Source organism: Meles meles, chromosome 2 (assembly GCF_922984935.1).
Source record: "Meles meles chromosome 2, mMelMel3.1 paternal haplotype, whole genome shotgun sequence".
Classification (NCBI taxonomy): Eukaryota; Metazoa; Chordata; class Mammalia; order Carnivora; family Mustelidae; genus Meles; species Meles meles.
Genome location: NC_060067.1, coordinates 130,459,150 through 130,474,598, shown reverse-complemented (window position 1 = coordinate 130,474,598; position 15,449 = coordinate 130,459,150). Strand labels below are relative to the sequence as shown.

The 15,449-nt window shown below is 38.8% G+C and overlaps 1 protein-coding gene across 2 annotated transcripts in view; it reads right to left on the bottom strand.

Annotated features, from left to right (window-relative positions):
- Window positions 1–15,089, bottom strand: part of RXFP1 (relaxin family peptide receptor 1) — a 105,001-nt gene extending 89,912 nt beyond the window's left edge. For both annotated transcript variants that reach the window (XM_045997180.1, XM_045997181.1), the window contains exon 1: window positions 14,962–15,089. In XM_045997180.1, coding sequence (XP_045853136.1) covers window positions 14,962–15,010 — 49 coding nt within the window. In that variant the 5' untranslated portion in view covers window positions 15,011–15,089. The remainder of the gene's footprint in view (window positions 1–14,961) is intronic.
- Between the last annotated feature and the right edge of the window lie 360 nt (window positions 15,090–15,449).

The following is a 15,449-nucleotide window of genomic DNA, read 5'->3' as shown; positions in this document are numbered from 1 at the left end:
TCATTTCCTGCATATGCCATACCCTTTCCTGCCTCTGTGGCCTTGCCCACACTCTATCTGTGCCTGCCAGTGACTTCTCCTTTTCCCCAGGAAACAGTCAGTGGTGGATCTGAACTGAGTTCAACTTGCTTGATCAGTTTGCTCATCTATAATTGGGGATAAAAATGTTTGTTTTATAAAATGAGAGACAAGATGCAATAATTATGTCTCATGATTTGAGTGTTTATATGAGGAGTGGAAAGAACTCAAACCTGGATGTCAGATATACCTGAGTTCAAGTTCTAAATTAAGCACTTAGGAGCCAGTGATCTTAGCGAATTCCTCAATCTGCGTCAGTCCCACGTATGCACACACCCGTCCCTCATATGGAGAGATGAGCACACATTTATCCTCCAGGATTCATGTGAGGATTTAATTAGACAATACCTTCAAGTGTTCATCTTCAACCAGAACTTCAATAATGTAACTGACTCTAGTTACAACTTCAGTAATATAAATAATTCATGTTAATAATCAGAAGAAGGTAACTTTGGTCAGGCACATTTTATGTATCTAAGTACATAGAATATGGCACATTATAATATATATTAAACATTTGCAACAACTTTCCCAGAATAAGTTTAAAAGTAGTGTAGGTTCCTGGGAACCGACTGGAGAAAAGCGTTTGTGATAGTGCAGCTTCTGGTGATGAGAGCACCATGCAAACTACTCTTGGTTCCTTCCTACTGTTGAGCCCAAACTCTATTGTTCCACGCATTCTATTAGAAGAAAGGTAAACACAATGATTTGGGATTTTTCACAATTCAAATAATACTTTTATATTTTGGTGTTTTCATCTATAATATTATGATCAGTGGGGTGCCTGGGTGGCTCAGTGGGTTAAGCCTCTGCCTTCGGCTCAGGTCCTGATCTCAGTGTTGGGATCCAGCCCCGCATGGTGCTCTCTGCTCAGCAGGGAGACGCTTCCCTCTCTCTCTCTCTGCCTGACTCTCTGCCTACTTGTGATCTCTGTCAAATAAATAAATAAATAAAATAAAAAAAAACACATTATGATCAGTGTTCATTAGAACAATAGGAAAAGAAAACATATAGTAAAATGTAGGGCAAAGAGATTAAAAATAAAAATTATGCAAAAGATAGGTGTAAGTATAATAAGAGGAACTGGTTTGGACAACAGAATGAAAGGATGGGAAGAAATGGTACCAGCAAGAATGTAGGATGTAGTCATAATATTTGGGTTAGAATCCAGATAGAATAGGTACATTTTCATGTGACTTACAAAAAAAACAAAAAACCAAACGCCAAATGAAGATATTCCTTTGATAAAGAGAATAACACTATTTGCCATTATTTAAATTGTGAATAATCTGATTTTCCTTTAGAATTTGCTCAAAAGTGAGAATAAACATGTATATTCACTTTATCAACTTACCATTATTGGGAAATCTAGGTAAATATGTGACATAAAATATTTTGCAAATTCTCAAAGATTTCCTATTTTACTAAAATATGGCATTGTAATTAGTTTTTCAAATTGCTATGGTTTTGTGTATATAATTCCTGCTTATCAAATGCTGCATGCTTTTATCACATATCCAAATATTCTTCTTTCTTAGTTATGCATTTTTTACCTTCTGCCACTAATACAAGGCAGTTGGACTGTACTTTATTGCTCAAAGAAGGTAGAGCCCAGGGGTGCCTGGGTGGCTCAGTGGGTTAAAGCCTCTGCCTTCGGCTCAGGTCATAATCCCGGGGTCCTGGGATCGAGCCCCACATCGGGCTCTCTGCTCTGCAGGGAGCCTGCTTTCTCCTCTCTCTCTGCCTGCCTCTCTGCCTAGTTGTAATTTCTCTCTGTCAAATAAATAAAATATTAAAAAAAAAAAAAAAAAGGTAGAGCCCAGAAGGGCCTTTCTGGAATAGTCAAATTCTTGCCTGAGTTCCAAAGCTTAAAAGTCATGCTTTTCAACTGCAAAAGTCAGATACTTGAGAGAGCATATTTTTCCTTTTTATTCATTTCTTTGAATGCTACCATCTTGGTTTTGACAGTCAAGACCAAATACTGAAGGACTCAGAGAACTGAATGTTTCCCCAACCTATAGAGGTGGGTAAGCATGTGTGATACTCTCAAAACTGTTTTCTTGAACTTGGTGGGAACAAGATGTGAGCATCTTGCAGCACAAGGAAAGGGCATGTCTCTAGCAGAAGCCACATGCCTTATGTGATACGAGGGGGCTGGGGAGCTGTGGTGGCGAGGTAAGCTAAAAACAGGGGCTGAGTCAGCCCCGAATCTCCCTGGGCTTCTGGCAGGTGAAGGCCATTTGAGGGTTTCCTGTGCTCTCCGGAGAAGGTTGACTATGAGCAGACGGTCAATGGAGAGAGGCGTTATTGCCAGGAGAGGAGCGTGTGGATTATCCATCCGGCCCTGCCAGCTGGAGAATATGGAAGTGTTTGAACGCTTTGGCGAGTGCTAGTGCTAACACCCGACAGAGGAGCCAAACCTCACATGGAGCTGGCAAAGTTGCTGCAGATGTTCATCCCTCCACCTGCCCTCCACTTCCATGTTTCAGAAGCTTCCTCTGAACCCACCTGCTACTGGGCAGAGGGGGAAATGCGTGGGTGGACTGGGTAACAACTCTTAAGAGATTAAGATTGTACTTTAAAGATAAAGTTTCCAATTCTTAAATGAAACTGCTTTGAATTAGCAAATTTAAATGTCTATCTTTTTTTTTTTTTTTTGTGGGAGTCATGAGCTCTGAGTTTAGTCATGGAAACAAAATTTCAACTTTGCACATCTGAGATTTGTGCCTTAAAAATGAAAATTTGTATCTTATACCCCCATCTGGTTTTGATATACTTAATATTAATGGTGGGGCAAAGCGATTACTCTGTGTGTTTGCGTGTGTGTCTATATGTGTGTAATACTTTACACCATCTCCTGAATCCTTAAATTTCATGACCAATAATGTTGGCATTGCCTTTTAACCTTCTTCTCTGAACTTCTCCCTTACCCTCTACTTCCTGAGGGGCAAAAAAAGCCCCCAATACTGAGAGATGAATTTTCCTGAAAAAAGTGGTCAGAATAGAACATGGATTTTGTGTGCAAAGAGACCATGTGGCAGAGGAGCGTGTTGTCTCAGGAGTGCCTGAGGAGTGAGGGCTGAGTGATGGGGCAAAGGAGGCAGGAGGGGTCCACACGGTCTTGCATCAAAGAGAGAAATCTGGAGGAAGAGAAATCTGGAGAAGAGATTGCATGCTACTTCAATAAGACTCGTGTAGACCATATATGGTGGATGATTCTTTACATCTTTTCAGAGGCATGAGTAAAGGTGAATGCCCTTGTTCTATATGAGCTTCATTAAATGTGAACCCATTCCGAGACTGGATCACATATCATAGCTTTATAAAGGTTACACTAACACCATCACTAACACATTCTGCCTCAGCTTGTTCCTTCTGCTGCCTCTCCATCATGGACTGCTGGGAGATTTCACTGAATTCTCTTCTCTCTCAGCACTTACTCTCGGTCTGCAAACACCCCTTATTTTTATTCCATGCGACGTAGCATCATTCTTCCTTGGACTCCTTCATGACACACTGCTTTGTTAAATTCCATTTTTCTTGATCAGTACCACATTCATTCCTTAGTTATCTATTCAGGTATTCACTAGAGCTGTACCAAAGGCAAAAATGTCAAGGGGATTTAATCATGACAAAATGTTTGGTCTTAACCTATCTCTTCACATCTTTAAGTTAATAATTCTAGCCTGTGCCTATTCGGATCCATCTTATAAGACAGACATTAAAGCTGTCATAGATTGTGAACTCCTAGAGGGAAGAGAATAAGTCTATTTAATTTCTTTGTGCAACTCCTCCCAGGTAATGACTATAATGGACCATGAGAATAATATTGAACCTGCTATATATTACCAACATAGAAACTTTGAAAAAGATGCCAAGAGCCAGCAGAACTACAAAAAGATTTGTATAGATTTTTTTCCCATTAAAATGGATTTGATGGACAAATGATTTGCTATATTATTTCAGGTCAGCTCTGGGGATGAGTGCTCAGTTGCTGAGAAAAGTTACTGAATTTCAACAAACAAAAACAATCCTTCTTTCCAGGGAGCTTTCAAGATCAAGGGCGAGGGCTACAGGCAGAAGGGGAGAAATAAAAATCTAAATTTAACTTAGCTAAACTAGTCACCTCGCTTGATTTGAACACAGGGAGGTTAAGTGGAGGTTAAGAGAATCTAACAGAAAGCATGAATGATGACGTCTTCTTGTCTAAGCTGGAAATGGGTGAGAAAGTAGAAACATTTATAAACCACGAAGCAGTTTTGCAGTTTCCAACAAATCAGCCACAACTAGGAAAGTAAAAATGGCATATCTTCTAGACCATTGAAAATGAGTCAAATATTTCTAGCCCGCTCTGAGAAAAGCCTATTAAAATGTCAGAAGGCCGAGGGTGAGCTGGAGGAGAGAAGAGGCTGGAGAGGAAAGACAAGGACCAGAGGTTCTCTGGTTGTATGTCATGGCAGGACCATCTGTGCTCTCAGAAGCTGGTGCCTGATGCACCTGAGAATGTAATCAGTTATTTTCATTAATTTACACCTGCGTCATGAAACCTGGATACCAGCTTTCAAAACAGCTTTGTGCGGTAGCTTATAAGATGTCTCTCAGGAGATCCAGGCACGTACATTTATAAATTTTGTTCAAAACTTGTCACTTTGTGTCCAACAGCACGTTTTGCTAACATTTCAATTTCAAATCTATAAAGTAAGATTTATTTGTTTGAACGGCTACACCTAGAAGAACCCGCAGGGTGATGGCTCCCTTACGCTGTGAGGATTAGATGTTGGAACCGTCTTACTGAAGGCGGCAAATGTTAGCCGTAAAGTCCCTGAGAGCAGGTAACTGCAAAATGGGGGCATATTTTACCTGCAGAAAGTGTGTTTAATAGGAAACTATCCTCTATGAACCTCCTAACTCATGAGGAGGGGATCTTAAGGATTAGAGGTAGGCAGAAATAAGAATTGGTTGCAAGACTGGGGACGGAGAGGCGGGAACTTCTCTTGGTGTGTGTTAGGTCAAGAAGTATGGTGCGGCTGAGGAATAGAGATGAAAAAGAAGAAATCAGGTGGTGGTGAGGGGGGGAAGAGGAAGTGGTAGATTGGAATAGGAAAGCAATATCTGGGCCTCTTGGAGCCCAGGCAAGGAAATGCTGCTGATTCCAGTTGGCATGAAGCTGACTGTAGGTGAGAGAGATGAAACGGAGGAGAAAGTGAACACACAGCAGGATCAAAGCCTGAAGGAAGTAGGAAAGGCCAGGGAGACGCATTCAATTTTCACATACCCACATCATCTCAGTGCAAAGACCATCTCACCCCACAGGATAAAGAGGAAATCAGACTGGCATGGTAGCAGGTAGCTTACTACCAGTGTGGGACTTATTTGCTACCAAATCATATATTGCTAATGCCTTTGGGTAGCCTAACACAACAGTGAAGATGCCTCGCATTGCTTCTCTAAGTGTCCTTTCAATCTCCCTGAAGTCGGAAAACATGTTGTTCCATCTCAGGAAATTGTGTGTGCTGAGGTGGGGTGAGCGATGAAAAAAAGCAGTTTAGGGTGACTCTATTCAACATGAACATGGTCTCGACTGTATCTGCCTTCTCTGGCACCTCAGAAGAGGCAGAAAGATAGAAGTCAGAAGTCACTGTATTCTTTTTTGTGGGGGGAGAGGGGATGGAAGAGGCTAAGTTTATAGGTATTATAGGTATTTGATGTCCAAGTTATTTGGGTGTACCTAGAGAAAAGAAAGCATCTGTCTGGAAACTAGAAATGTCTGGAAGATTCTAACAGTTTATAAATTACTCCTGAGGAGTTGACAAAGTTTCTCCCACCACAGCTTCGGTGGACACCTGCATAGCAATCCTCTGATTCCCCCATCTTAGAGGGACGGCTCCAAGGGTCAGATTCAGTATCTACAGGGCATACAATGGAAGGGGCTGTATCTTTTTTCTTAAGATTTTATTTATTTATTTGACAAACAGAGATCACAAGTAGGCGGGGTGGGGGGGGAAGCAGGCTCCCCGCTAAGAAGAGAGCCCTATGTGGAGCTCGATCCCAGGACCCTGAGATCATGACCTGAGCTGAAGGCAGAGACTTAACCCACTGAGCCACCCAGGTGCCCTGGGGCTGTATCTTTGAAGACAATTTAGTTGTGGGGTGCTAGATGACTCAGTTGGTTAAATGTCTGACTCATGGTTTCAGGTCATGATCTCAGGTTGGAGATCAAACCCTGAGTGGACCTCCACTCTCAGTGGGAGTCTGTTTCTCTTCCTCTCCCTCTGCCCTTTCCCATGCTTTTGCTCTCTCGCTCTCTCCAAAATAAGTAAATAAATCTTTAAAAACAATTTAGTTGTCTGAAGAAGAGCATGGGAGCATGGACTGGAGAGGGAATACAGATAATGAAAGCATCCGCTGGCTCTTAATCTACTCTGAGATTGATAAAAGCCACTGTCATTGAAGTTCCTTAGTGTCTGACTGTAGGCATGGACTTGGAGAGATGTGATCAGGCCCTTCTCTCCCTGCCCATTCTCTGCCTGGTTGTGAGAATGATTTAAGAGCTTTATCTCTAGGCAGGTAAGTGAATAATGATTATACTAAGCTCAGTGTATTGGCAAAGTCTTAATCTTGGAGGCTAGGATTTTGGTGGATAAGTAATTTATTTTAATAACCTCAGTGTAGTTTCTCTCTACTTTAAGAAGATGTTCTACACCTCTCATATCTCCTGCCCTTCTTGTCCTACATATGAAATTTGGAGGCCCATTTTTTTAAATTTATTTTTTATTTTTTCATTTTATTTCTTTTCATTGTTATGAAATTCATTATTTATGCACCACACTCAGTGCTCCATGCAATATGTGCCCTCCTTAATACCCATCACCTGGTTCACCCAGCCCCCCCAGCCCCCTCACCTCCAAAACCCTCAGTTTGTTTGTCAGAGTCCACAGTCTCTCATGGTTTGTCTCCCCCTCCAATTTCCCCCAATTCACTTCTCCTCTCCATCTCCCAATGTCCTCCGTATTACTCTTTATGCTCCACAAGTAAGTGAAACCATATGGTAAGAGTGAGTAAAGAATAATACAATGGACAACAAAAGGGAACACAGCTATATGACCTCAGTGTCTTTTTATGTAAAGAATGAGTACTTGCAGGGCACCTGGGTGGCTCAGTGGGTTAAGCCTCTGCCTTCCGCTCAGGTCATGATCTCAGGGTCCTGGGATCGAGCTCCACATCAGGCTCTCTGCTTAGCGGGGAGCCTGCTTCCCCCCTCTCTCTGCCTGCCTCCTGCCTACGTGTGATCTCTGTCAGATAAATAAATAAAGTCTTTAAAAAAAAAAGAATGAGAACTTGCTACTCTATAAACTTTGATTTTCTCTTGAACTCGAAAGCCTAATTTTATGAAACTTCAATTAAAAAAGTATTTGAGAAATATAAGATGAAACTAACTAGATAGCAATTCACTGGAGACTCAGATGGTGGAAACAGAAAAAAGTATTTTTCTCTAAATTATTAGTTAAGAGAAACGATGTTTAAGGGACAGCAACATAATTAGATGTTTTAATGAATTAGCTCATGCAATTGTACAACCTCTCAGTTCAAATGCATATTCAATTCTCCAATAAAAGCAAAATAAATATTTTAACTCTTAGCTGCCTTTTAAGAAGGGTGAATCTTACTACTAAAGGACATATAAGATTATCTGCTGTCCTTTTTTGTAGCTAATCATATGAGTGGCATTTGGTTCAACTGAGCGCCTTGACTAGAGATGGACCTGGAGTTGAGTTTGGAGACAGGAGCTGAGGCCAGAGAACTGTGTTGTTCTTCACTACGGAAGGAGAACTTGAGTTCCAGGGACAATATTGAGGGGAAATTGAGGAGGAATGATGGAGACAAAGAGTGGAGAGAGGAGCTGGGACAGTTGCCAGAAGCAAGGAATCCACATGTTATACAGCAGCAGGTGCAAAATCCCCAAGAGTCCTCACAAAGACTAATTCTCAGAGGGTTTTTTTTTTAGAGTACTGATTACTTAAAAAAAGGTATATTTGTTATTATGGAAGATTTAAGAAATAAGGTGACTCTAGTTAATTTAGGTAATACTGAAATAATTATAAAATGAATCAACTTAGCAAAAAAAAAAAATCAAACAGCCAAATTACTATAAAATACAACTGTTTCTTTCTTCTTCTGAGAGAATGTGTGCATGGGGGAGGGGAGTCTTGGGGAAGTGGAAAAAAGAGCAGGAGCGAGAATCCTAAATAAGCAGGCTCAACGACCAGCGTGGAGCCTCACATGAGGCTTGATCTCACAACCCTGAGATCGTGACCTGAGCTGAAATCAAGAGTCAGATGCTTAACTCAATGAGCCAGCCAGGTGCCTCCCAGAAAATATCAATTTCTAACATGAGTAACAGGAGATATCACTTGATACTATTTTTTTTTTCTTCTTAACTTGGCTTTTGGCATTACTGTGATAGACAATAAAAGCCAAATTTAAAATATCGATGACTTGTTGTCCTATTTATCTCCAAAGAAGGGAAAAGCTTTTGGTTGTTCTGATCAGAGTAATGGGTGAAAATATAAAATTGAAGAGGATAAGAAAGTACCTGATCCCTATGTGCAGGACAAGAAATAGAGTTGCTGGAGTTGTGGGGTTAAGGAGGGGAGAATATATCCAGGAGGACGGAGAGGTAGGCCAACTTAGGAATTGAGTAAATATTTATTGTTACTTTTATGTGTATAGTTCTGTGTCAAGTTCTGAAAATAAAAGTGACTTCTAAGCAAAATCCTGGGGTCAATACAGGTTGCATTTAATTTTCTATACATTCAAATTACTTACATGTGTATCCTAGTTCTTCTGTTGGTGTACACTGTCAGATAATCTGTAGAGCAGATGGAACCAGCTCATAGGAGGAGATCCATAAATACTGGGCATGGGTTTCTTGAGCTTCCCTGGGATGGGAAAGACCTTACCCCAGGTTGTGTGAACTTTGTTTTTTTTCCTTTTTTTAAATTTTTAATTAACATATAATGTATTATTAGCCCAAGGGGTACAGGTCTGTGAATTGCCAGATTAACACACTTCACAGCACTCCCCATAGTACATACACTCCCCAATGTGCAAACTTTGTTTTTGTTTGGATATACCAGTTTTGTGACTTTGGACTGGTCAATATTTCTTTATTGTTTAATCTCTAACATGGAGATATAGCTAACTTGTCTCAAGGCCAGTGAGTAAGATCAGACAATCTTTTTTTGAAATAATTAAAAAAAATTTTAATAAACATATAATGTATTATTAGCTCCAGGGGTACAGGTCTGTGAATCACCAGGTTTACACACGTCACAGCACTCACCATAACACATACCCTCCCCAATAGATCAGACAATCTTTTAAGGACTATTTTAATTCTAACATATCATAGTATTAGAAAATATTAGAACCAAATCATGTTTTACCAACACAGGCTTTTCAAGGAGATAGGCTTGGAATGAAATCTCTTTTGCAACAATTACTAGGGAATGATCCCAGGCGTGCTACTCAGTATTTCTCATTTTCTGTTTCCTCTTTTGCAAAATGAGAATATTTCTTTGGGGTTTTATGGGCATAAAATCAGATAATGTTTATAAAGCACTTAGTACATAGTTCATGGTCCATGGAAACCTCTCAATAAATGACAAATATAACAACTACAATTATAATCACAATCATAGTGCTTGAAATCAAAATGGTATAAATGTTTATAATTTTTCAGACAAAACAAAAAATTAAAAAAAAAACCCAAGTAGAACACCCAATTCCAAGCACATTTCAGTTTAACAAGTTTGTCCTAATGTGTGAAATTATGTTCGGAAAACTATTTAGTTCACAAATGCAGTACTTTGTTTCCCTTTATGCAGATGATGATGATGTATTTGCACAGACTTGTTAATTTTCTATTTAAAATTTAAAAATATGATTCCAAACTCAAAGAAAGAACAATACAAAAGTATTAGCAACCTTCAAAAATATTGAGTGGAATAATAGATAATTCTGTTGTCTGTATATTGGAGAGTTTATTCTCTTATCTTTTGGAGGTGGGTAAATAGGTCAGTATTCTCTTTTTTCATATCCTGATGGTCTGTTCTGGGAAAACCTCTTCCTTTCTCCTTCTTAATGGTTAGAGAAAAATTGCTGCAAGATATACCTGTTGTAAGACCTAAGAAGAAGCCCAGATGGTCTTGTGAATATCCATTTGGAATCTAAAAGTGAGGACTTTCCCAGCTTGATCAGTTCTTGGCAAACACTGAAGTGGATCGAGTTTATGTTTGGGCTTCTTCTGTTTCCTATTTCCTCACTGGTTCCCTGTCTCTCTGAAGTATTAAGTAAAATGATTGTTTTTGTTTAATGATACTATTTAGGTAATAAGTAAAGCATTTGCTGATAAGCATTTCAGATACAATTCTTCTTGGGGATTGTTTTTTAACTCTTAATTTTGAAATATTATGGACTCACAAGAAGTTGCAAAAATAGCACAGAGAGGTCCTATGTACTCTTTACCCAACTTCCCCTAATGGTAAAATATTACATAACCACAGTACATTATCAAAACTAATAAATCAACACCGGCACAATATAGCTAACCAGACTACAGACAGAGGAATTTTTGGAGAATTAGAAATGCTCAAGGGTGAAAGAAAACCTTTTCTAAATCTTTTTTTTTTTTAAATTTTTCATCAGGGCCTCTTAATTTTTTTAAAGATTTTATTTATTTATTTGACACAGAGAGAGAGATCACAAGTAGGCAGAGAGCCAGGCAGAGAGAGAGGGGGAAGCAGACTCCCTGCCGAGCAGAAGTCTGATGCGGGGCTCGATCCCAGGACCCTGGGATCATGACCTGAGCTGAAGGCAGAGGCTTAACCCACTGAGCCACCCAGGTGCCCCAACCTTTTCTAAATCTTAATGTTGCCCCAACCTGTGTACACCTAGGTTTTTGCCCTTGTCTCACTGGTAATCCTAGATTAACTTTCTGTCTTCTTCATTCTCCCCTTCAGAGCAGGGATCATGCTGTAGTCACCCTTAAGTCTCATGCTTATTAAGGTAACTGGCATTCAATAAGTATTTTTGGTTGAAAAGATAAGTAATAATTGCTATTGTCTTTACATACACGATCTCTCAGAGTGTTCATGGTCTAGTGGAAAGAGTACGGGCTTTAAAAGCATTCAAATCTCAAGTCTTGTTATTATTTATGAGCCTGAATCTTGTGACAAGGTACTGAATGTCCTTGGGTCTTGCCTTTGTTGTGTGCTTCATTTTATCTACATAATAGAGTTGTTCTAAGGATTCAAGGAGGTAATTTATGTAATAAAGAAGCAAACATAAGGGCTCTGGGGTGTGGGTAGGGTGAAAAATTTTATTGCAATTTTACAAACTAAGGCTTGCGAGGGTAAGTCATTGCTGAAAAACTTAGGACCAATACATGGGGGTGCTGCGAAGCACCTTGGGCCAGCAGTCTTCTAGGAGATCCCATAGCCTTTCTCAGGCAATAGTAGAGTGGATTAAAAAACAAACACACAAACACAAGCAAACAATAACCACCATATGGTAGTTACAGAGATTTAAGATTTTGTCCCTACATAGTTGTTGACATCTTTTGCTTTGGGCATAGAAAATCCTCTCTTGGTGGAGCTGAATGGTGAGATAAAGTAGGAAGTGATTTATGGGTGTGGGTTGTTAATTGGAGGTTCCTGCCAAATGCCCTTCTACCCTCCCCACTCCTTTGGTACCCTATAGCCAGGAATCCTGCTTGCCAAACTCTGCATCAGATGTTTGTACCTTCATCTTTTGCAGATGGTGTGGAAGGATGAGAACTTGGACCCTTTAAGTATTTACTCATACTACGATGTCAAAAAAATTTTTTTTAAATAACAAGATAAATTAAATTTTAAAAAGTTGGAACATTATCATTTACTTTTTATTTTCTGTTCATGAAAGTAATTTTTTTTAACAAAAGAGAATATGTAAACAGGGAACTTTCTTTTACTCAGCTGAATTGGCTAGTAACACATTAGCTAAAGTTGCTTTTCAACCTGCCCTGAGCACCTTTTACATATCCTTGAATTCCTCATATTAGAGTTCCATTTTCCATATTAGAATGCTTAACTTGGAAGTATTCCTTTGGCTTATTTAACCTATTTCATTGAAATGGAATAGGAAACAGTAAAATGTTGATTTATGAGTGTTTTGGCTACAAATATTAATAACTCTAGTAGCTTAAATGCTTGGATTGCAATGAGAAACATTCAATTTTTAGTGATGGCTTGCAATTTGGCTTTTGGTCCTCTACTTAAGAAAATGAGTAATGGGTCTTAAATGTAGGAACTGAAACCATGAAACTTCTAGGAGAAAACATAGAAACAAAGCTCTTGGGTATGGATTTTGGCAATGATTTTTTGGGTATGGCACCTGAAGCACAAACAACACAATAAAAGAGAAACAAGTGGAACTACACCAAACTAACAAGCTTCTGCACAGCAAAGAGAACCATCAACAAAATGAGAAGAAAATATCCAGAATGGGAAAAAGATTTGCAAATTATATATCTGACCCGGGCTTAATATCTAAAACATAATAAGAACTCACATAGCTCAATAGCAAAAGGCCAAATGACCCAATTAAAAAATGGGCAAAGGACCTGAATAGATATTTCTCCAAAGAAGACATATGCAGGGCCAATAGGTACATGAAAAGATGCTCAACATCACTAGTCCTATGCTAGGAAAATGTGAATCAAAACCACAATGAGATACCACTTCATACTTTTTGGAATGGCTGTCATTAAAAGGACAAGAGATAAGAAAGCTGGCATGGATGTGGAGAAAAGGGAATCCCTGAACGCTGTTGGTGGAATTGCAAACTGGCATAGCCACTATGGAAGTATCCTCAAAAAATTAAGAATAGAATTATTACATGATCCAGCAACTGCGCTTCTGGAAATATATCTAAAGGTAATGAAAACCCTAACTTGTTAATATGATGCACTTGTTAATATGCACCCCATGTTCATAGCAGCATTATTTACAATAGCCAAGACATGGAAACAGCCTACACATGTCCATCCATGGTTGAGGGAATAAAGAAGTAGGGGCATATATACAAGTATATATACATATACGTGTGTGTGTGTGTGTGTGTGTGTGTGTGTGTGTGTATACACAAACACTATGGGATATTATTCAGTGATAAAAACGAGAAAATTCTAGTATTTATGACATATGGAGGGACCTTGAAGGCATTATGCTTAGTGAAATAAGGCAGACAGTGAAAGACAAATACTGTATGATCTCACTTATATGTGGAACCTTAAAAAAAAAAAGGAAAGTCTCAAAATAAATTCATGGAAAAAAAAGATAACACTTGTGGTTACCAGAAATAATGGGGGTGGGATAGAGGCTGGCAGAAGTGAAGGAAGGTGGTCAAAAGATACAGGCTTCCAGCTACAAGAGAAGTAAGTGCTAAGGATGTCATGTCCAACAAGATGATGACAGTCACCACTTCAGTGTGATTGATGTACAGGACAGGTGTCAAGAAAGTAAATCCTGAGTTCTGATCACAAGGAAACAATTTTTTCCCATTTATTCTTTTCTCTTTTCCTTTATATTGTATCTATGTAAGAAGACGGATGTTAGCTGAGCCTGTTGTGTAATCATTTCACAATATATATAAATCAAACTATCATTCTTTTTGACTTAAACTTCTCCAGTGATGTATGTCAATTATTTCTTAATAAAACTGAATGAAAAATGAAACCATAGTTACCAAGATTAGAGGCAGAAAAAGCTAGGAGCTAGAATGTTTCTTCAGGATTCTGAATTGTTGCCTTCGTTTTGAAGCTGTCTCTCCCATTTGACCATTAAAGTAAAGCATACTGGAGGTCAAGGGAGGAGAGGAAAAAAGAAAAATCACTTTGATGCAGGACATGGCATCAGAACTGGGAGAGTTCGGAGGGAAATTTACTTGGAGGCATTGTCAATAGACTATCTTAGTGAAAACAGACTTCTGCAAACTTTTAAGAGATCGAGGGATGTAAATATGCATGTGAATTCTAAATTTGTTAAAGCTTAATCACTCCCAGCATCAGAAGGTATTACAGAGCCACAGAAAGTTTTCCTTCTTGATATGCTTTGGCTTTCTCATCAGTTATTATCTAGGAAATATAAACATTTTATTTCTACTTACATAATATCATTTAAGTAAAGTTGAATGCAAAATGACTCTCTCGATTTACATTTTTTTTTCTGAAAAATAAACTATGGCACACAAAGAGCAAGAATTGTCATTATAGCAAAAAATGCCCATTTGGGCTCCTGGTCTGTGCTTTTCATTGCTTTGTGCTTTTCTCTGCTCTTCTTTCAAGGAAAAGTGAGAGATCTTTTTTAAATAGAAAAGGAGTTTTATGAATGCATTTCTCAGTGAGAAGGCACACCTGTGATATCAAGTCACAAAGACTGGGACCATGAAGGATTAAAACTACACATAAACCAGAATAAATGTAGACTTTACCAGACATTTCACATGGGCATCTTACTTGAACACAATCTCTTTAAAGACTACTTCTCTTTAAATAGTATCAAATTGTTTATAAAATAATTGTTGTTTAAACAAATTGGTTGTTATGAAGCATAGGTTTGTATGTCATGTTAATCTTGTTTAATCACTGCCTCTGCCAATATATTCCGGTTTCCAATATAAATACCAGAAATGAGTTAAGAATAATTCTGAAGTAAGATCACAATTTTATCAGAAAAAACCAGTTTTATATTAAAAGCATAAAATGTAAGTAATAAACATTTGTAATTGTGATTAGTTCATACAATATTATTAAGGTATATAAAATTAAGTAGTGAGCATACTTACAGTATCTACCCAAAATTAAGATGTAGAAGAAGACAGGACCAGATGTCATTTCCTTCTTTGTGAGCAACTGATTAATAAAAGTGAGTACAATTTGGTCTTGGTTTCTGAGTCGCACACAGCTCACGGTGGTTGTGTGCTATTTCTGTCTGCAATCTTAGCAGCTACAAAGCAGTCCTCCCTCCTTCCTCTCTAATTTCCTCTCCCTCTCTTTCCATTCCCTTTTCTTTTCTTTCTTCCTTTCTGTTTCTCAGAATCTCTCCTCCCACCCTCCTTCTCTGAAAGTCTTAGTATCCTTCTTTACACCCCCCCACTACCCAGCCCCCCGCCCAGCCACAGCGGACACACACACCACAGCGTGAACACAGACAAAGCTGAGCAGTGAGCAAAAGTTTCAGACAGAGAACATACAAGCTCTTCTTGTTGACTCTAAACATCTTTTTTTCTATGTCCGGCAACAGTCTACAAATGACGGTGTGTGTGAACTGACA